General features: G+C 18.3%; 2 protein-coding genes and 1 long non-coding RNA gene across 5 annotated transcripts; 2 read left to right on the plus strand and 1 right to left on the minus strand.

Moving 5' to 3' along the window:
• Positions 1–1639: 1639 nt before the first annotated feature.
• Positions 1640–2906, minus strand: LOC122712476. 3 transcript variants are annotated; one of them, XR_006346344.1, is made up of 3 exons: positions 2891–2906; positions 1925–2069; positions 1640–1764 (listed from the first exon to the last, which is right to left on the minus strand). It is a non-coding gene; the product is annotated as an uncharacterized LOC122712476 (long non-coding RNA). The 3 variants fall into 3 exon arrangements; XR_006346345.1 differs by lacking the exon at positions 2891–2906 and adding an exon at positions 2138–2153; XR_006346343.1 differs by lacking the exon at positions 2891–2906 and having other exon boundaries at positions 1925–2131.
• Positions 2907–3043: 137 nt separating this feature from the next.
• LOC122712475 (diacylglycerol kinase epsilon) lies at positions 3044–8296 on the plus strand. Its single transcript, XM_043932187.1, has 11 exons — positions 3044–3428; positions 4246–4417; positions 5321–5451; positions 5518–5665; positions 6153–6370; positions 6567–6712; positions 6784–6952; positions 7021–7201; positions 7268–7404; positions 7531–7791; positions 8157–8296. Exons 1-10 carry the CDS (start codon positions 3267–3269, stop codon positions 7657–7659), a joined length of 1593 nt encoding a protein of 530 aa, XP_043788122.1. The 5' UTR covers positions 3044–3266; the 3' UTR covers positions 7660–7791; positions 8157–8296.
• Positions 8297–9775: 1479 nt separating this feature from the next.
• On the plus strand, positions 9776–19624 carry LOC122712448 (kinetochore-associated protein 1). Its single transcript, XM_043932135.1, has 33 exons — positions 9776–9928; positions 10184–10425; positions 10496–10600; positions 10722–10848; positions 10973–11124; positions 11263–11459; positions 11549–12024; positions 12109–12288; positions 12349–12770; positions 12841–13009; positions 13073–13168; positions 13242–13433; positions 13514–13644; positions 13732–13837; positions 13922–14162; positions 14273–14417; positions 14492–14643; positions 14716–14952; positions 15049–15107; positions 15239–15534; positions 15594–15748; positions 16298–16498; positions 16559–16674; positions 16747–16856; positions 16941–17062; positions 17436–17705; positions 17788–17879; positions 17960–18321; positions 18403–18588; positions 18692–18923; positions 18992–19294; positions 19412–19495; positions 19562–19624. Exons 1-33 carry the CDS (start codon positions 9791–9793, stop codon positions 19622–19624), a joined length of 6159 nt encoding a protein of 2052 aa, XP_043788070.1. The 5' UTR covers positions 9776–9790.
• The last annotated feature ends 4178 nt before the right edge of the window (positions 19625–23802 follow it).

Consider the following 23802-nt stretch of genomic DNA (forward strand, 5'->3'; position numbering starts at 1 on the left):
ATAATGAATTAACGATATTTTAATGATATTAATATATATTATATAATTTAAAAAATAATCATTTATAAGAGAATGTTATGTACAAATGTTATGTAGCGTTTTAAAAGAATAAGAAACAAAATTAATTACATTTGTTTATTTATACAGTAATTAATAATAAATATAGTTAAATATATTACACAACATAAACTATAGATTAGCATTAAAAAACAACTTTATTATATTTCATAATTAAATATTTTTTTACTTATTTTATATGTAACAGCAAAATAAAATAAGTAAGAAATTAATTAAATGATTGTTTTATTAAATGAAATATTTGACAATAAATTTATAAAGATATAAGCTTCAATTATATTGAGAAATTTTGAAAAATGTATTACATTCTGAAGGATGTATGTCTTATTTGTAAAGCATTATTAGTTCATATGTAAAAAACATAAATTATATAAAATTTTTATTCTTTTGTGAATATACATATGTACTTTATACAAAATGTTTTATATAAAATGTTACAAATTGTTTTTTCTAAAACTTTCATAAATATTGATGTAATTTTTTTTTAAATTTTAAAAAAGATTTTGGAAGATAAAACAATTGTCACTTTCATTCTTTAAATGGAATGATATATTAATTTTTATTATTTATTTATTAATTCTAATAATAATCATATTAAGATTTGTAATAGTTTTAGAGAAATCATTTTTTGTATATTTTATGTGAAATATCCGAAATATAAGTATATATATAGTAAACATTGTATACATATATATTATACATTTATATGTAATTATTTTTCATTTTAAGATTTTTAATCTTTTTAATATTTTAAATTATTTTTCCTAAATTTTTAATTATTTAATATAATTATATAAAATTATTAGAAACATAGTTACATATATGGATTTTTTTTGTATTTGAATATTTTAATCTTAACTGATAAATTTAAGAAAAATGGCAAAATTCTATTTTTTGCATATAAGATTTTATATATAAATTAAACAATATAACATTATTTGCTTGTTAATTTTGAATTTTTAAATGAAATTACATAAAACTTGTCATTTTTTATAAAAAAAAATACTAAATTATTTATAATAAGGAATCATAAGTTCAGTAAATATTTTAATTTTAATTTTATAAAATTTAATATATAAAAAATAATAAAGAAGTAAAGATGTTTTTTACTTTTACAAAATTAAAATATCTTTTTAAAATAGATATTTTTAAAATATCTTCTAAAATAATAATGTCTTGCTATAAATAACAATGATGTGAAAGATATATAACAATTATTTATATTCATAATATATGCTTTTTTAAATCATTCAACTTTTATTTAGAACTTTTCCAATAAAAAAGTCTTTAAAAAGATTGATTTTAATGGAACATTAATATATATAATGTTCCATTAATGTGTATAATGTATAATATATAATTATATAGTTAAAAGTTTTATATTTTTTATAATAATATATAATAATGCCGATATATTATTAATGATTATATAATAAATAAATAAATAATTCAAGGAAATAAGATAAAACAAATATATTTTGCTTATTTTAATATTTTTTATATGGAAATAATAAAATATATATGCACATGTACAATAAGACAAATACATTAATATTTTCTATTTTTTTTTTTTTTTAGCTCCTACATTTTAATTTCTAAGAAATTGGTGGCATTACATTCATTCCTTTACATTCAACAGCAATTTTTACACCTAATACAAATAATCCAATGCTTTTAACTACTGACCTGTAAATAAAAGATTGTGCATAATTATTTGGAATGTACTTCATCTATTTATTTAATTAAATAATAATTGTGAATTTTAATAAACAATAATATGTTACTCAATTTTTGTTCATAAAATTTAGGTTATGTAAAACATAAAAAAAAATTTATTATTACATACCACTTAAAAGGATCATAATAAACATTTTTTACTAATTTTATAAAACCTGCCATTGTAATTCCTATTTTTGTAAAGATAAATCTTCACTTGTTCCAATTGTGTCTAGCAAGGTAATTAATATGAAATTGGAACATTTAACTGCAAACTTAAAGTAATTTCTAATGTACTACAAGATATAGTATAAAGTTACTGTGAATGAAAAGTAATTTTTACATTTTAACTTGGTAACAAATGTAATAAAACATTCTATAATTTACAGATATATTTTATTATTTTCATTAATATTTTATAACTATCACTAAATATTAATTTAAACAATTAAAATTTTTTAACTTCTTTATGCATTTTTATAAATTTCGATATGCAGAATTTAAAAATAATAATTTTAATTATTTAAAAATTAATTATATGCAGTTTCGCATTTTTAGGGATTTTTATAAATTATAATATATTTTATATTATTTTTTATAATATAACGCCATATTGGATTTTTACCCAATCTGATTGGATAATTTGAGAACGCGATAATTTTAAATAATCTTTCATTTAAAGAATTTTATAATATCATGTTAATTTTTTATATAATCAATTGATAGAAACATCAATATGCATCAAATTCAAATTTTCTTTCGAATGAAAAATCTACATTGAATTGTATGTATCAATATATATTAGAATATTAATTATATCACATGGAATTTTTTAATTAGTGTTTTTATCTTCTAAACATAAAATCATATTAGATTTTAAAGCACCAATTATTAGAAAACTTTAAAATCACTTTTAAAATGACTTGCGATAACTATTATTTTCGAGATTCTATATGTCAAATCTATAAAAACAAAAAAGAGTTTAAAAAATTTTAGTGCTCCAAATAAAAATTTAATTTAGAATATTATTTCTTCATATATTAAATTCGTATACCATTCATTATCAATATAAACATAAATAATAAATATAAATTACTTCTGAGATAAAAATTCAACAAATAAATAATTAATATAATAAAAGTTTTATCGATGCAAGTACGCAGTAACATATGTAAATAAATCGATCTTGATACTATCATTTCGTCAATTAATAGCTGAAGACGCAGCATTTGTCACGTGATTTAGTTCCATTGATTCAGTGTAATATATATTTATATTTATATTTTTTCTTAGTGCAACTGAAACAAAAAAGAAGATTCAAACTATTTTGAATTATACAAAAAAAAACTTTTCTAGTATAAAAATTTGAAATATATAAAAGATATGTGATATTAAATATATACACGTATATATATTTAATAATTTATGAAGAATTGTGATAATTTTAGAAGAAATAAAATTTATGTGATAACATGTTAGAAGACGGAGTTACTACTAGTATTTTATGTACATTTTTTATTATATTTTTCGTACTTATATTAAATTTTTTTCAATATCTTGCAAGAGAATCGTATATTCACATTAGAGATGTTACAAAAGAGCATAACTGGAAATCTATTAAAAAAGAAAACAAGGTAAATTTATATATATATAAGATATATATTTTCATATTCTTTTCATATTAACTAATTTAGTTAATTTACATTATATTATATTAATTTAATAATCAATACAGATATGTTATTGTTTATGAAAGTAAGTTATGAATCAATTAGAATAAAATATTGCATGTGATTTGCATCATCCAAATTCAAAGAACTAATGCTCATTTTGGATAGCACTATTATTTAAAATAATAAATGTACAATTATAATATATAAATAAGATATTAATATTCATGGAATAATTTTAGAAAGATTCTCAAAACAAACAAAAATTGATGTACAAAAATGTACTAATTATATATAAAAATTTATTAAACTATAAATAATTTAAATTTATATTATATTATTAGATGAAGTAAAATATAAATAAATAAAGAGAAACAGTTTTATTTTTATCACATTACTGTTACTTTGTCTTTATCTCATTTAACAAATTTCATTTAACAAACTTCAATTATTTATAATAAGTCTATAAATAAATCTTATTTTCATATATCAACTTTCGTGTTTGTTTTGACCAAAATTGATCTTAGAAATGATTTATGAATATTGTGATTTATAAATATTTATATATTATATATTATATATTATATATATTATATTATATTATATTATATATATTATATTATATTATATATTATATATATTACATAACATTATATAATATAGTGATGTAATATTTTTTATATATTTTTTATATAAATATATATTTTATATTTATATAAATATATATTTTATATTTTTTATATAAATATATAATAGTTAAAAATTCTGCTTTTATTTATAGGCATATTATTGTAGTATTTGTGAAAACTTGTTGTTAAATATTAGTGGTTTAATCTGTGATTCATGTGGAGTTTGTGCTGATCCTACATGTGTTAAGATTGCAGATAAGCAATTAAAATGTAAAATTATTACTGCAAATATAAATGAACCAATGAATCATCATTGGATAAAAGGTACATTTTATTTTTTTATTTTTGCATACATATTATATTATATAGGATATATATAAGCAAATATATCTAAACAACTATGTTTAATCATAACTTTGTTATCGATATGTTAAAGAAAAATATCAAGAAGAATAATGAATGATTTAAATATTACAGAATCATAGTTTTTTATAAGTGCAATAATTATTTTTTTTAAATAAATTGAACATTCTTTGAATACTTTTATGATTTTATATAAAAAGGTATTAAGATAAAGTGATAAAAAAATAAATAGCTTATAAGATATTTTAATAAATATTTTTATCTTGAAGAAGATGTTCAAATATTTTTTCTTTATCATCACATTATAAAGATTTAAAAGTTTAAATAAAATTAAGATATATAATAATTATGAAAATAATCGAAAAAAGTTACATGAAATATTTAAAACACAATGGAGAAGCATTTGAATATCTTCAATAAATAGATTTATTGAAATATAAATTATAAATTATATATTATGAATTATAAATTGTAAATTATATATTCTACCATTTTATCTCAATATTTTTGTACAAAATAAAGAGAATAATCAATCTGTAAAAAAAATACATTTTCATTTAAAAAAATATATATAATTATTGAATGCATATATATATATATATATATATATATATTTGCATTTTTAAAAAAATATGATTCTGCAAAATAATTTTTAAAATATTCTTCTTTTCTTTTCTGACATTTTTTTTTAATTATATAGATAAAAATTTTAGCCAAAAATAATCATGCATAATATACATATAATATTTAAAATTAAATTATTTATTTTGATTTTTTTAATATTAAGTTATAAAATTATGATATTAAATTATTTAAATTAAAGTATTAAGTTATTTAAATTAATTTTCATTCATTTTACATAAGGAAATTTACCACTAAATGTTATTTGTGACATATGTAATGAAGATTGTGATATGGAACCTGGATTAACAGATTGGTGGTGTTGTTGGTGTCATAGGTGTGTCCATGATGATTGCAAATCTAAACTTTCTAAAGTATGTTCTTATATTCTTTAAATAATTTCTTACAATATATAAAAATTATTTATTAAATTTGTTTAGATATGTGATTTTGGGAAATTTAAATTAATGATCATTCCTCCAAGTAGTTTAGAAGTAATAAATCTACGAAGTACTGTAAGGCGTAGATTACGTCTCTGTAAAGTTATACCTCCAAATTGGCCTCAATGGAATCCTCTTATAGTTGTTGGTAAATTAAATTAAAATATTATAATAATATAAAGAAAACTCGTTAAAAAGCTATCTTCTCACAGGTTTGAATAAAAAACAAAATTTTTTTTTATTCAATTCATTTCAATGTAATAAGAAAAATAAAAAAAAGTGGAAATTCCAATCATTTAAAAAAAATATATTTACAATTTATAATTTACATTAAATAAAAAAAAATTAATTTGTTAATATGCATTAATACAATCAGTTACAAATTGAATTAAATTATTAAACTAAATTATAATTCCCAATGATTATGCTAATACAAATTGATTTCTTTGATTTTTTCAATTATTGTTTTGAATTTCTTGATTTTTTATGTCATAAAAAAACTAAAAAAATTCTATTTAAAATTTGAGGAAGTATCTTTGTAACGTGTTTACTTAATATAATTATATATTATATATATATATGTATATGTATAATTTTTTTAATGGTTACAATCCAACTTACGACATTTTTTTTAGCAAATAAAAAATCTGGTAATAATGATGGAGCAGAAATTTTGTCTCTGTTTAGGATATTATTAAATCCTGCACAAGTTGTTGATTTATCAGAATGTGATGCTGTTGCTATTCTTGAATGGTGTCGTTTACTTGGAAAAGTAACATGCACACTCCTTGTAGCAGGTGGAGATGGAACAATAGCATCTTTATTAAATGCTATTCATAAAGTGGGACTAAAGGTAAAATATATATATATGTATGTCGTATATATATATATATTTATATATATATATTTTTTATATATATTTATATACTTATATATTTAGTTTGTTATTTTATAATTTCTTAAATTAAAGTAATTTTTTAAAATATATTCCAAATAAAATATATAAATAAAATAACAAATAAGATCTAAAATAAATATATTTGTAACAGCCAATTCCATCTGTAGCAATAATTCCTTTGGGAACAGGTAATGACTTATCTAGAGTATTAGGATGGGGAAAAGAGCATGATTTAAATAAGGAACCTGAAGATATTCTACAAGAAATACAAGTAGCAGAAAAAGTGGAACTTGATAGGTGTAAAGAATATTTAGTATAATTTATTAAATTGTTTTCAATATATATAATTATTTTAATATTTTTTTTAGATGGACTGTAATAATAAAACCATATGGTGGATTAGGACTTAGAAGTTCCCATCAAATATTCTACATGTATAATTATTTAAGTGTGGGTGTAGATGCACAAGTAACATTAAATTTTCATCGTACAAGAAAGAGTCGTTTTTATTTTTATAGTAGTCGATTGTTGAATAAGGTATTTATTTTATTTAATGATTATTTAGAAATTGTAGCAAACAATATTTGTTTCTATATTTTTGATAGCTATTGTATTTATGCTTTGGTATGCAACAAGTAGTTGAACGAGAATGTAAAGATCTTAATAAAAATATAGAATTATATTTGGATGATAAAAAAATAAATTTGCCATCCATTGAAAGTATTGTAATATTAAACATTCCATCATGGGCTGCTGGTGTTAATCTATGGAATATGGGATTAGAAGGTATTTATTATTTATATCCTTCTACATAAAACAATTAAAAATATATAAATATTTTATATTGAATAGATCATGAAAAATATAGTAAACAAAGTATCAATGATGGCAAATTAGAAATAGTTGCACTTTATTCTTCATTTCATATGGCTCAACTTCAAGTAGGATTATCTCAACCTTACCGTCTTGGGCAAGCTAACAGTGTAAAGGTATTTTATCATAAATAAAATTTATTTGAGTAATTTAAAATTTTCAAGAATATTAATATTAGGAATAATGAAAATTTATAATATTTTTTTATAAATATTTTATATAATTTTAAAATATACATGCAGGTAAAAATAATAAAATCTTGTGCTATGCAAATTGATGGTGAACCATGGTATCAACATCCTTGTGAATTTAATATCAAATATTGTAATAAAGCTACTATACTTATGAATTCTACTAAAAAAACTATATAATTCTTTCTTTTTGAAAAATAAGAAAGATTCAATTGCATATACATTCCAAAGTATGATTTTAAGTGGATAAAATTTACTATTATATTATTAATATAATAATAGATGAAATATAAGATGTAAATTATTTTTCATGTACGTAAATTTTATATTTTATTAATTATATATTTTAAACGTTATTATTAATATATATTATTAAATTATTATTAATTATATATATATTATTAATTTTGAGATAAAATGTATGTATATATATATATATATATATTTTTTTTCTTTATATGTGATAACATTTTTTTATTAATTTTTTTGAATAAAAAAAGTTTTTAAAGTAGTTAATTATATATTAATTATTATTACATTATATTATTATTATATTATATAATAATAATATTATATATTATTATGCATTATATTATTTATTATGGAATGGAAAACAAATTATTTATAAAATTATAATTTATCATGAAATTATTTCTAAACTAATATTATAATTCTAGTAGGGATATAGGGAATGATAACTCAAAAAGATGAATGAGAGGAAGATGGATTTTCTTGGTGTGAATTCATGTCATGTAGAGGAATTCATGTAGAAGAAAAGAAAATTGTAAATGAAGAATAAAGAATCATTTAAGATTGATAACATTGGAAGAAAGGAACAAACAAGCCATGCAGTAATAAAATTATGAAAACTAAAAATTGAAATAATATAGTGCCAATTCATTAAGCATTTTTGATTTTTAGGCCTAATAGATTTATTAATAGATTCACTGAAAAAATATGTGAGAAATTTGGAATAGTAAAGATGAATTTAACATTTTACAAATTTTTTATTTTTTTATTTATTATTTATTTATATAGATATGTTTTATAGACTTTGTTTTTGTTACCAATATAAGATTTTATAGGAAAAAAAAATTTTTTTTTTAATTTGTCTTTACTAATCCATATATCTCATATGTATATTAAAAATCATGTATGTAAATTCTTCCTTATTTTATAAAAGTATATGAATATAAGTATAATATGTTTTTAGTTTCCAATTGAAATTTATTAAGTAATGAGATTTTTTTTTTACAAATTGGTACAAATTTAGAATAAATTTTAAATTAAGAGATCTGAAAATAAAAATTTTAATGTTAGAAATGCATAGAATTGAAATTTTAAAAATCTTTTATTTTATACATTGGTCGCCATATTGGTTTTCTTATTGCTTGACCAATGAAAAAAAATCAGAATTCGTTCCCATTTCTCTTGTAATAGTGTAATATATATTGTAAACAATAGTAATTTATATCTACCATATTTATAATGATTCACAATATATTTAAATAATATTTCGATATTATTTGGATATTTTAATATTTATTCAAATTTAAGCTTCTTCTCTTGGTCCGCGAAACAAAAATAAAATATAAAACAATCCGAAAGTATAATAAATAAATTTACAATAATAATAATATCAACCTTAATATCTATCTATATTTTTTATAAACATTGATAATCAGAGGATTCAATATGACGATCAATATAAAATAAAACATTCTTAAATATAGCACTTATTTCATGAATTCCTAACATGATTTTTGATTTTATAACTTTTGAAATTTATTTGTCAAATTTTATTAATTTGCAAAAAAAAATTTTTTAAGAGTTAAAATTTCCGGAAAAATAAACTTTAAAAAATTTTTAAAAGTTTTATGTTTGCAGAACTAAAGTTAAGTTCCAAAAAAAATTTCTCCAAAAAACTCAAAAAAAATATCGCTATACAATGTGCACATTATATTATATATTATTAACTATTATATAATAGTTAATTGCATTTAAACGATTTTGATACACTTATAATATTTATGTATATAAACTTGACAATTTATTATCTTTAATACTTGTAAATACATATATATAGTATATATTAGTAAATAAATGTATGTTAGTAAATATAGTGTATATTAGTAGGTATGTTAAAAAAAATAGCCAAAATATTCGATCTTTATGCAAATTTGAATAAACTATATAGTTTTCATAAAAACCAATCAAAATGATTGATTTATAACTTCTGAAGTTGATAAAACAGTATGGTATTGCATGGTAAAATTCCCCACTAAAATATTTCGTATATTTCGCGGGTAAAATGGCGTTGTGGAATAAAGTGGTTTCAGGCTTTAATAAAGAAGAAGAAACCATAAATTTTGGAACAAGAACTATAGTTGAAAATAATGGCTCGTTATATGAAACTTCTACTATTGCAACTATACAATCAAATGGAAGGGTACTTTACAATTTTATTTAAACTTTAACGAATTTTAATGTATACCTGATTATTTTGAAATTTCATATTTCAAATGTATTTTAATAATTAAATTATAATCAAATATTATTATTCTTTAAATTTTATATATTAATTTAATATTCTTATTTTATTAATATATTTATATCTTAAGCATTGATTATATTAAAAAAAAATTTTATGATATATATATATATATATATATATTAAATATAAAAAATATTTTATATTTATAAGGTAGAACAAGAACCAAATATTTTAGCATCTATACAATATTCAAGGGTCTGTGTATTAATTGATAAATCAATCACTATATTTGAAAATGAAACATGTGAAAAAATATTATTAAATATTAGTTTTGAATTATTAATAACAAGTTATTGCATTTCTCATGATGGAATATTTTTATTTGTTGCATTATCAAATGGAATGTTATATTGTCTTCATTTATTAAATAAGGGACAAATAATCTTTACAAAGTAAGTTTTATATATATTTATATTTTTAAAAATTATATCTTTTATAAAATTATTCTTTTTTTATATGTAGAAATATTACAACAACTGAAAATAAAATAATAACAATATTTTTACAAAATGAATCTAAAGAATATATTAATATATATCTTACCACAAAAAATGGAATTATTTATAGGTAAATATATAATAATTGTATGTATTCTAAAAAAATTTATTTCAAATTTAAGTTAAAATTTTTTATGTATATTATAATTATTATTAAATTTTATAAATAATTTAAATTTTTGATATTTTAGAATATCAAAATTTAATATTAAACTTATTCAATCAGCTATTACAAATGAAATTGATAATAATATATTAATAGAATTGATAGAAAAAATTAAATGTGTACAGTTATTTAAAGGATTTTCCTGTGATGAAGTAAGTTACATTTGTATTTCAATGCTTATATATTATATATATATAAATATATTTCATACATTATACATTGTAATTTTATTTGTTATTTTATGATTTTTCATAAATATAATAAAAAAATTTATAGGTAATATATGCTACTATAAGTTTAATAAATAAAGAAATATCAATAGCTATGTTATGTTCAAATATGTTATTTATGTGGCCTAATGAATGTTATGTTAATTTTAATACATTACATTATAATTATATAAAAATAAAATTTTTTAAAAATTACATGTAAGTATTTATAAAATTTTTAATTAATAAAATTATTTATTTTATTATTTCATTTATTATTATTATACTATTATTTATTTATTTAGTTATAATATTAATTGTTAATAATGAATATTAATTTTGATAATTTTATTTTAGTGCAATGTTATGTTTACGTTCAGATTATATATTAAACTTAATGTGTCCTCAAACTTTACTTGCTCTAAAAGTGTATTCAAAACCTGTATCAGATTTTGTAATTATTGAAAATAATGATAATACTTTATGTCAGATTCTTGTGTTAATGTTTGATAATAATTGCATTGAATATACGTTACAAGTTCTCTCATATCCAGGTATAAAAACATAACAATTTTATACATTTAATTATATGTTTATAATTTTTTTTATTATATTGATTATATATTTATTTCATTTTATTTAGATTTTCAAAAAAAGTTTCAAATAAATATACCAACTATAACACATCTTGTTGAAATTATGGATCCTTGTGATGAAGTAATTTTATATCTAGAAGGAATTAATGATTCCAATAATGATACTAATAATTATATAGATACAGTTAGAATAAAAACTATATCAGAAAGTGATCCTGAATATCAATTACAACGTTTAATAAGAAAAGAACAATTTGATGCAGCTGAATTTTTTGCAAAAAAATTTAACTTATCTACAGATCCTATTTATTATGCAAAGATTGCATTGCTTTTGTCACAATTTGGACCTTGGACAAAAGAAAAGTCCAATTCTCTTCAATTAGATATGATTCTTAATATATTTGATAAAATAAAAAATGTACAATATATTGTAGAATGTTGTAATAAAGCATTTCTACCTGATTATAAACAAATGAAAAAAATTTATTTATATGCACGTTCAAGAATAGTAGAAAATATCTCTGTAAGTAAAAAATTTAATTAATTTTTTTATATTTTATATTAATAATATTTATATTATATATATATTATTATATATTGATTTTAGAAAAATAATTATTTGTATCTTCTTTCTTCAATTAATAGTACATTGCAAAAATTAGAAACTTTTCATATGATTTGGGGATACCAAAGAAATTTAAAATATTATGATGAAGATACTATGAAAGAATGGATTAGATTTTCTCGAGCAGATTTAATAGAAGAATATAAAATACATTTGAGCTTGGTACAAAGTAAACTTATAATGAATTTAATTATAAATTCTGAATTAAATTTTCTATTATAGGGAGAAATGGAAGCAGCTACTTTAATTTGGACGAGACATCTTGTAAATATAATGAAAGATATATCTATAGAAATTGTAAAGGATATATTTGGAATTCTTCCTGAAAAGATACCCTTTCTTTCCCTTTGGATGTGGTTATCACATTTTATTCCAAGTATATTGTCATTTATTCCTAATGCAATGTCTGAAATTATTGTTTGGGGTTATAAAAAAGTTAAATCATTTGAACAGTCTTATCGTTCAGAATGGCCTCAAATTGGAATTGATTTCACAAAAAAGTTTATAAAGTTGTTGAAATTTCAAGAAAGTCATCAATCTTTATACTTTCAACAGGAATGTTTAAACAAAGATACTAATTTAAAACAGCTTATTTCTTTAATACAAATATTATCTGATATTCAAAAATTGAAAGTTAATTATAGGTAATATGTATTACAATTTTTTAATTATTCAAAATAAGTATTAAATTAATATAAGAAATAAAAATTGTAGATTAATAATATCTCTTAATTCATATATTGGAGATCCTATAGAAGTATCATACATATTATTAGATAAAATACATATAAATATAATTCTAGAATTTGTGAATACATTTTTTAAACAATACATGTTGAATAATTCTCTACAAAGTGATTATATTTTTTCTTCATATGTACAGGTATGCTTTAATTAAAATTATTAAAATTATATTATATATTGATAAATAATTATGTTTTTATAGAAAACTCTAAAAAATTCTAAAAATTGGTGGTCAGGAGAGGAAGCTCCCTGGGAAAAAAAAATTGTTATTATTATTGATTTAATTCAAGATATAGAGGTATATAAAACTAAAGAAATTATGTATTAAGTTGAAATATAATATAATTTATATAAATTTGTCTATTTTGCAGACTAAATTACAGCAAATATTAGAAGTATTAAAAAAAGCTGTAGTTCCATGGACATCAACTATTGTATCTCTAATAGAAACAAGTTATAATTTTGATCATATTTTAACATCTCAAATTAGAATAGAACATAACTTTGTTCCAATTAAGCTTATTTTAAAGAAATATGGATATGAACGCATTGGTATAAATAATGTTAGTAAACTTTATTAATTTTTTATAGAAAAAAAAAGAACTGCGTTTTAAATATTTTATTAATGTTTAAATTTTTGCAGAAATTAATATACCGAATAATAAAAGAAAATCATGATAATATGATTTCTGATATTCAACAAATAACTAAAAATGATTTATTTTCAAGAAAAAAAGCATTTTCATCTTGTGTAAATTATTATTTAATTAGAGGGTAAGATTTTTTAAATAAAAAATATAAATTGTAGCAATTCCAGAAATTATTAAAAAAAATTAATGAAAAAAATTTTTGATTTTATAGGAATTTTGAAAACGTAACAAAGATATTAAGTTTTTTAGAAGATGATGTTTTATTATATTGTTGTATACAAATTGTTAACTATATAACAGCTAGTTTAACATTAAAGGTAATTTAAAATATTAAAATTTTTATTTAAAAAAAATTTATATTCTTCACATATATGTTATTTATATTTATATTTATTATACAGATTATACCTAAATCTCTTATATATCATATTGAGATGTTGGGTTGGATAAAATTACAGTTAGAAAAACTTTCAAAAAAATGTAAAACTCAATCATATCATTGTAACAATGTTATTAATAGTATAGATGAAATAAAATCAATATATTATTTAAAAAAAAATCTCGAAATTGATGTAACATTTGAAGAATATCAAATTAAAAAAAAGAAAATATTACAAAATTATGTTAAAAAATTGTGTGATGGTATAAAATATTTTTTTATTTAAATATTAAATAATTAAAGTTTTAATTTTAATAATAATAAATTTTAAAATAATTTATATAAATTAATAATTATAATGATAAATTTACAGTAGACATGGAAAAAGATAATAATTTATTTACTATTTATAAAAAACTTATTCAAGCTGCAGATTTACTTAAAATACAAAGAATTCATGCAATATATATATTAATTGAATGGTCAAAAAATGTAAAACTATTAAATTATTTTATTAGGTAAATGAATTTTATCTCTTTATGGAAAAAAAACAATAATATTATTTTTAACTAAAACTTATATTTTTATTTAGATGTGAAAAAGGACAATTAAATATAATGACAAATGAATGCTATTATGCATATAAAATATGCTTATTAATAATGCAGCATATTAAAATAAATGCAGATATTACAATTACAATTCAGAATTTAATTTCTGCTGCATTATGTGTATGTTTAGACGGTAAGAAAATTATTTAAATATTAATAATTTGAAACACTATTAAAAAAATATATATTTTTATAAATTTCTTAGATGAATTACAATCTATGTTATTATTGTATATATGGATAAATTTATGTCAAAAATGTTGTAATATAAACTTTATAAACATAAACACAGTGGATGTACAATATGAAGAAATAACAAGATCAAACTGGAAATTATATACGATATATAAGGATCTAAATATTAAAACTGATGAATTTTTATTACCATTATTTAGAAATATAATTTCTATAGAAAGATTTTATATGAATATATCAAAACCTGGTAACTTAAATGTTATTAATAATAATTATAATAAATATGATTATATAAACATTTAAATAAGCTTATATATAAATAATTTTTTATTTTATATTATAGAAATTGAATATCGAATATGTACAACTAATGACGATGTTCAAAATTACAAAAAAAATTGGGTAATTAATACATATATGTTTTTATAATACAAATATTTTAATATATATATATATATATATGTGTGTGTGTGTGTGTGTGTATGTGTGTGTGTGTGTGGGTGGGTGTATGGGTGGGTGTATGTATTTTTCAGCCAAATATAGAAGAACCTATAAAGGATTTGCTTAATAAAATTATGGAACTAAAAATGGAACATAGCGATTATATTTTATTGCAAATTATTAAAACATTATATTTCAGTTTTTGTGCTATACCAAACATAAGTGATAATATATTAATAGAAATTAAATTAGTATATTTTCATTTTTTAATAATATTACTTAAAAAAGTAATAAATAATCGAATGTTTGATCTTCAACTTAGTTTATCATGCTTATTTATGTTATCTGATTCTGAAGCATGTAAATGGATTTCTTCTATTTGCAAATCGTAAGTATCTAATGTGAATATAATGTAAAAATAATAATTAATGTAAAAATATTTTTTAGATTTCAATCAGATTACACTCGACATTTAAGAATAACAATGCTTGGATATGAATATTTTTATTTAACAAAAAATCAAACTTTGCAAACATTTAAAAATAATAAGATATTATATTATTGGGCACAAAAGTTATCTAAATATTTAGTTTCATATAAAGGTAGAAATCAATTTATTATTTCATCTTTTATCATATATAGAATATCCAGAAAATGTAGAAATACAATTAACTGAAGATTTTCTAAAATAATTTCAAGTAATATTTTTCTTTACAAAAATTCTTGTTACGATTTTATTAACAAAATTATTTATAAATTATTAATTATCATTAAAAAATATTGACTCATGGAGTACGAAATCAAACGAACAATTTATTCATTCTATACAAATGATAATTAATTAATTATTCATTATTCTTAAATAAAATGTAATTCGATATGATTTTGTTTCAATAAAAAAATATTTGTTATATTCAACAGATTTCCTTAGAAATACATTGCTTCTCATGTATCTAACGTTTGACTAATCGTAATTATCCAATTTTTTGTTAATAATTTAATAAAATCATAACAAAAATAAGTTAATAAAGTCATAACAAAAATTTTTGCAAAAGAAAATTACTTGAAATTCAAGAATTTTTAGTTAACTGATATTTGAGATACATATACACATACGCTTAATAAAAAAAATATAATATTTATATATACAGAAATCCTAACAAGTGATTCAGTAGCTAAAAGGGAAATATTACAACGTATTATGAGTTATGATGAAGATCTGATTCCTTTATTTCAAGAATTTTGTTTTGATTTTGGTTTTGATATCCAAGATTGTTTATTACTTTATCTACAAACAATAATAAAAACATGGAATCCAAAATTAAATATAAGCAATTATAATGGAAAAAAAGGTAAAATAATTAAAAAATTAATTTCATTTCATATTTTCAATATCATAATTATGTTTTTAGAATTACATATTAATGAAGATGATGTAAATCAATTAAATAAAAAATGTAATTCTATTACTGCCTATATCTTGGATAAAGTTGCTTTAAAAAATTGGGTTACAATGATTTTTTCACAAGTATGAATAAAAATATTATTTCTATTAACATTATAATAAATATAATATTTCAAAATTGTAAATTTATTTCAGATAAATTTTTATCATTATGAAATATTTATAATTCTTATGGATCTCATAGAAGATAAAAATATTGAACATAGAAATTATTTATGTTTTTTACAAAATTATATTCGCACTGGGTAAGTATATGTTTAAAATATTAAATAATATTTTGTGAAGTTGATGTTTATTTAAATATTATATATATATCATATTTTTGTTAGTCCACCTACACAAATAGAATATGATGAATGGATACATCTAAATCCAGGATATACATCCTTACCATTTATAGCAGAATGGCGGTTACCTTTTTTACCTAAAATTGAATTATGGAAACTTATAAGTAAAATTTCTTTATTACATTTACTTTATTAAAGATTTGTTATTTACTTTATTAAAAATTTTTAAAATCTGATATCGTAGAATTTATAAAATGAAAACTTTTAGATATAAATAATTTCCAATATTTTTATCTGCATTCATTAGAGATTAAATAATTCGTTAATAATGTATATATTATATATTATTATATTATTCGATTTTTGATAAAGCAAGTTGTAATGCTAGTATAAACTTATATTAAAAATACAACTTATACTGAAAGTTTTAATATAAATTCTATTTATTTTGTTTTAACGAATAGTTTAATGAATAGAAATTTAATAAAATGGTACAAAATTGTATATAATTATCTCTTAATATTAATACAATTTCAGCTCCTGAATTAAATTTGAAAACTTATGAAAAATGGTTAGATATTGCTGCTATTCTTAAATTACAACCTCATATTATATGTACTTTAGCTATAAAAGGTGAAGTAACACATATTTGGAAAAATAAACACAAAATAGCTAAATGGTCTCTTTCTTCAAAAAATAAAAGCTTATTAAATCATATAAAAAAATGTATAGAAAGAATGACTGGTCCAGATGCACTATATTATGGCACTGCAGCATTATATTATGTTGTAAATCATACACCATCAGGTATTTTATATATTAATAATACTATTTTATCAGAAAAATATGTTAAAAATAAAATAAATTAAAATAATTCATTTTTTATTAGGAGCTGATCAAGTAGCAGCAGTTGAAGAATGTTATAAGTATGCACAATTATCAGCTAAAAAATCTATGATGTTTGAAGAAGGAATGTTAGAAGTATATTTTTTGTTTTGTTTTTTTTTATCTTGATAAATATAATAATTTAATTTTCATAAATATTTCCTTTTTTGTTCTAGAAAATAAAAGTTAAATATTTACGTTTTACATCGGAACATATTTTACATGTACATGGTTTGGCCAATAAAAAATATTTGTCATTAATCGGAAATCCGAATAAATTAGTCTATGAATTATATACAGATGAAAGTATACCTCAAAGATATCGATGTGTTATTGATCATAGACCTGATATAAATTCGGCAGTTAGTTCAATTAGTCAGTTATTTTCTATTAATTTGATAAAATTACGAATAGAATTATTACAAGAATGGTTACAACCAGATACTAAATATATGAAATTTAATCAAAGTATAACAGAAACATTTCCAGTAATGACAAATTTAGAATCGAATTTAAATTGTGATGATAAATTATTGAGGTATATCATAATATTAATATATTTGAAGTATTTTTTTCTTACATATATTATGTAAATATTTAAACATCATATTATTTTCAGAGCATGCTATATTTTAGAATATGGAGATCTTGAATTATCAGCTAACTTTCTTATAAATATAGGTTTTAGTGAAAAAAATGAAGATTATAGTCCAGAAGTTCGTTATAGAGCTCTTTGTGTATTACAATCTATAGTTGATACTGCTAAATTAGAAGATTTAATTAAACGAGATTACCAAACAATTAAGTAAATATTTTATTTCTAAATTATTTCATATTATTTATCAAATAAAATTAAAAAATTGTTATTATTTTGTTTTATATAATACTTTTAAATAATTCTATTTCAGAAACTATATGAGATCTTTGAAATATATAAGTAAATTGGAATTGTTAGGAATAGGATATAGTATAAATACATTTGAAATGTGTTCTAAACATGAACTTATACAAATTTTATGGAAAACACAAAATTATTCGCCACAAGCCCTGATTATTATTGCACAACTTTGTATAGATTTTGAAATATATGAATATTCTCTCTGGGACAAAAATTTAACTAAAATGGCTAAATTATTAATGGTAAATATCATTAATATGTCATTAAAGTAATAAAAAAAAAAATTAATATATTTTTATTATATTTGCAGATTAATGAATTAAAAATAATTTTATTACAAGTACAAAATATAAACACCATTGTAAATTCTAATGGATATTTATTTGGATGGGAAGTAATAATTTCAGAACCTTTCAAAAAAATGGATATGAATCCGACTTCTGAACAAATTGAAAATTGTATTGAAGCTTTACAACTTTTATATTCATGTCCAGTTTTATATGCATTAAATTTCTCTAACATCATAAAATATTGTTTTCAATGTCAGCAATTACATTTAGTACTTGCATTTTTACCATTTTTAAATGATGATGATACAATATATGTTTTGGAAGTAAGTATTTTTGTATTTTATTTAACTAATAAAATATTACGTATTAATTGTTATTTTATATATCAATCTATATATTATTCATACATATCATACATATTTACATTCTATCTTTTATAGAAAATTAAATGCACATCTAATATTACAAAAATATTAGAAAATTTGAATAACTTATGTTCAAGTGGAATACTTTGTACAGCTTATGTAAGTATACTAAATATTATTTTATATAAATGTAAAATATAATTTCAAATTGAATATTTTTTTCAGTGTAATAAAATTATAGAACATACATTAACAAACATGAATAAACATTCAATAAAATATGAATAGCTTTTGTTTTAGAAAAATAATAAATTCTTTTTGAATCATTATATATATATATATATATATATATATATTATTATTATTATTATTATTATTATTATTATTAAAAATTATGTTTGAAATTTATACTATTCATATATATATTCTATTTTTATATAAATTTATTATATTAATTATTAATACATTTCCTTTTTTTATTATATATCTATTACATATATATATTATATATCAATTTTATACATAAATAAATTGCATACTTTCTTAATTAGTCATTAATAATCAATTATTTTTAATTAGTTTTATAATTATTGTGTATGCCATTTATCTTTATATTCTTCAATTAATAAAGATTTATTTTGAAGTAATTTTATTTTAAAATTTTCTTCTGATTCTGTCTTAATTGATAATAATATACATCGATTTATTATTAAATAGTTTGGATTATCAGGACTTCGTTTCTGAATAAAATCTATTTCATCTCCAAGTTTAACCTGCATTAAAATATGATATATTTTTGTTTTAACATATATGTAATATTTTTACTTTTGTTATAATACCTTTATTGCTTTTTTAAAACATTTTTTTCCATTTACACGTATATTACTCATATAAAATTCTTTATCCATTTTTCTAAAAACAAAAAAATTATATAATTTTTATTTTATATTATTTGATATAAAATAATATAAGAATTGATTTCATATTAAAATTTTGTTCAATTTTATGCATTTGTATTTAATAATTTTGATCTTTAATATCTTATGATAATAAATTATTTATATAAATCACTATTTTGATAAATAATAATTTAACATACGCTCGTGACATTCCAAATCCAGCTTTAGCAACAATATCTAATCGAAGAGATGGTACTGTAGTTACTATTATTTTTGACTTTTCTGTATTTAAATAATCATCAACAGCTGCATCATTGTCATTATTATCATATTCATCATCATTATCTTCTATTTGGTTTTCTTTGTATTTATTCTATATACATATATTTAATTAATATTTGACCAATAATATATCTTCAATTATCAAGATATAATTTTAATAATTTGTGAACATATAAATAAAAATATGATATTTGAATATTAAAATAAATTATGTACTAAAATATATTTATAATAAAATTATCTTACTTGTTTTGAAATCGTTTTTTTACTATTGAATCTTATAAATGTTACAGATATAAAATTTTGTTCTGGATATAAATAATTTATATACAAATTATAACGTTTAGAATTAAACTCCGATATATTTTTTAATGTGTAAAATATTTGCGTATTTGTACATACTGTTCTTCGTATTACATTAAAAATTATCCAATGTAACATATTAAACGTTTAAAATCAAAAATGTTTTAAAAGGTTAGATATTGTACGTAGCAATATTTCACGTTAGATTATGAACCTATTTTTATATTATATAAAGTTTATCAATTTTAAATATTTTAAAATTTATCAGTGCCAAGCTAAGTATCTTATTAAATATTTATATTTAATTTAATTTTTTAACAGAAAAGAAATCTATAAGTATTTTTTTTGTTATTGATAAAATGAGCTATTTTTAAATAAAAATTCAAAATCAACATGTATTAAATAAATTAATTTTTTAATATATTATATCACTTTTTATAAAAGATTTATTTCATTTTCATTTATTAGATGTAAAATTTTTAAGATAAATTTTAGATAAAAATTAGATAATATATGTTTTAAAAAAATCATTTTTTCGTTTATCTTATATTATTTATCATACATTACTTTTTTTATATTGAAATTACATTTTGTTTATTAATTTATAAAAATTTTTTGTTTTATACTTTTACAATATAAATCTTTATTTTATTTAAATATATTATATATATATTATTATGGCAGAAATGATATATTAATTTATTTATATTTTATCTTCAAAATTTTAATAATCAAAAAAATATTTTTATATAATTTCATATAAATCATTTATTTAGAAATCCAATTGTATATAAATAATATAAACAATTCATTTTATTTATATTATTATTTAATTTTTAATATATTATATTTAACAAAGATTTTTAATTTCAAATGTTTTAACATAATTATGATGACTATAAATAAAAATTAAATTATAATTAATTAAATAAACTATAATGGGATTTTAATTAAAAATTAACTATTTTTCATTTTGTGTACTTTATTTTAAGAAGTTCTTTTCAAAATACACATAAATAAAAATAAAATATAAATGCAAGTGGTATGTAAAACATGCATTTATATAATTACATTTTGATTATTATTCAACATTGTAATTTGAATTTTTTTTAAGAAAATAGGATAGTGTTAAAAGTTTTTTTTAATTTTTTTCTTTATATTCAGTTTTGTACTAACAGCAAAAGAGTTTTGAGTTCAGAGTTTATGAAAATAGAATACTTAATTTTTCAAAATTCAATTTTTATATGATATAATAATATAATTTAAATAAATTGTTTAATTTAATATTATTAATTATGAATGAAATATAAATAAAATATTATTTATATTAATATATTATCCTCTTGTGCTGTTTTATTAGTACAGAAATTAGAAATTTTACAGAAATTTTAAGAAAATAGATAATGTTATTTCTAAGATATACTGGTGATTAAATTTACTTAATACATGTACATACAGTGTAATCTAATGTTTTCTTATCCTTGTTTGGTTTATTCTGCATCACTTAAATTGATAATATCTTAAATTAGATCAATACTTTCATATTCTTTATTTTATTATTTTAATTTGATTATTTCTTTTTTTTAATAAAGAATATTTTTTAATTAAATGTAAATGAATATAAATTTCAATAAAACACATTTCCTTTATAAATAAAATCAGATTTTTGGTGACTAGAATATTTTTACATTTCATACATTAATTTTTTCTATGCAATAATATGTAATAAAGATTATTATAAGTAACATTAGAAGTAACATTCAACTTTGGTTTGTAGCATTTATTACTGTTACTTTTTTATTATAAAAAAAAAAAAAAGAAAAAAAAAAAAAAGAAGAATATCAAAATTATATATTTTTCATTAAATGCACAAGTTGTAAGTAGTGTAATTCATCTTACCAACCTGGATTCATATGGATTCATTATATTATTAAAAATTTTTACCAATAATTCTATTTGATAAATAAAAAATATCATATATACATATTAAAAAACAATTTACTTGCATATTTGATACTAGCTGCCTGAATTTAATTTTTTTTTTCACTTAAAGTTATAATTAATAATTCTTATTATAATAAAATGCGAATAAATATCCGTTTAAGTATATAAGAAAATTTTCAGGTATAAATAGTAAATTTTGGAGTAATAGCTTAAAATTTTTATTTACATTATAATACTGTGAAAAAATTTCTCATATTAATCTTAAAAATTAAATATCATTTAAATACTATTTAAAAAATTGTGCTTTGTTTTATTCTTATTTTCAATTAATTTTTATATGATAAATTTTATTTTTATATAATAACTGTAAAATAAATGCACTACTTACAATAAATGCAAACTTTACGTACAATTCCTATATAACATACTGCTAGTATTTGATTATTTCATAATATAATAAATGTATATATATCATTTATGTACTTATGTACATAATATAAAAAATTTCTAAGCTTAGTTCCTTTTGTTTAGAACAATAATAATGTCTTCAATTGTGCTTTTTAAACTATTAAAAAAACAATTGTTTTATGCAGGAACTAAACATAAATTTATAAAATATTGTAACAAAAAGTATTAAAAAATGTTATTTTGTTTAAGATTATAGCATGTATAACAAAGTATGAAAAGCTTACTGCAAATATTTTATGACACTCTATATTTCAATCATATAATTAATTGTAATAGGTTGTACATATCTTGAAATATATATAATAGATATATAATATATATAAGAAAGAAAAGAAAATAAAAGGAAAAGTTTAGCATTTTTAAAATTTGATTGAAATTTAGAGTATGTTACTGCTATGCTACAGTATGTACACTTAGCAAGCATTAATATGCCTATTCTTAGTTCATTCTCACTTACATTAGGAATTCTTTCCTGTTTTAAATATGTTAACATATTTTTAATTTACTCAAAATGCACATTGAGTACAAGTACGAATAAAGTATAATATTCAATATTTTTTTATAAATCTG

The sequence above is a fragment of the Apis laboriosa genome, unplaced genomic scaffold, assembly GCF_014066325.1.
Source record: "Apis laboriosa isolate Shangri-la unplaced genomic scaffold, ASM1406632v1 scaffold202_cov151, whole genome shotgun sequence".
Taxonomy (NCBI): Eukaryota; Metazoa; Arthropoda; class Insecta; order Hymenoptera; family Apidae; genus Apis; species Apis laboriosa.

Coding starts and splice junctions, on each gene's coding strand:
- LOC122712475 (XM_043932187.1), top strand. CDS start 3,267: ATGTTAGAAGACGGAGTTACTACTAGTATTTTATGTACATTTTTTATT. Junction 6,371..6,566: donor TTCATAAAGTGGGACTAAAG/GTAAAATATATA, acceptor TATTTGTAACAG/CCAATTCCATCTGTAGCAAT. Junction 7,405..7,530: donor GGCAAGCTAACAGTGTAAAG/GTATTTTATCAT, acceptor ATATACATGCAG/GTAAAAATAATAAAATCTTG.
- LOC122712448 (XM_043932135.1), top strand. CDS start 9,791: ATGGCGTTGTGGAATAAAGTGGTTTCAGGCTTTAATAAAGAAGAAGAA. Junction 11,125..11,262: donor AAATTTTTTAAAAATTACAT/GTAAGTATTTAT, acceptor ATTTTATTTTAG/TGCAATGTTATGTTTACGTT. Junction 19,496..19,561: donor GAATACTTTGTACAGCTTAT/GTAAGTATACTA, acceptor TATTTTTTTCAG/TGTAATAAAATTATAGAACA.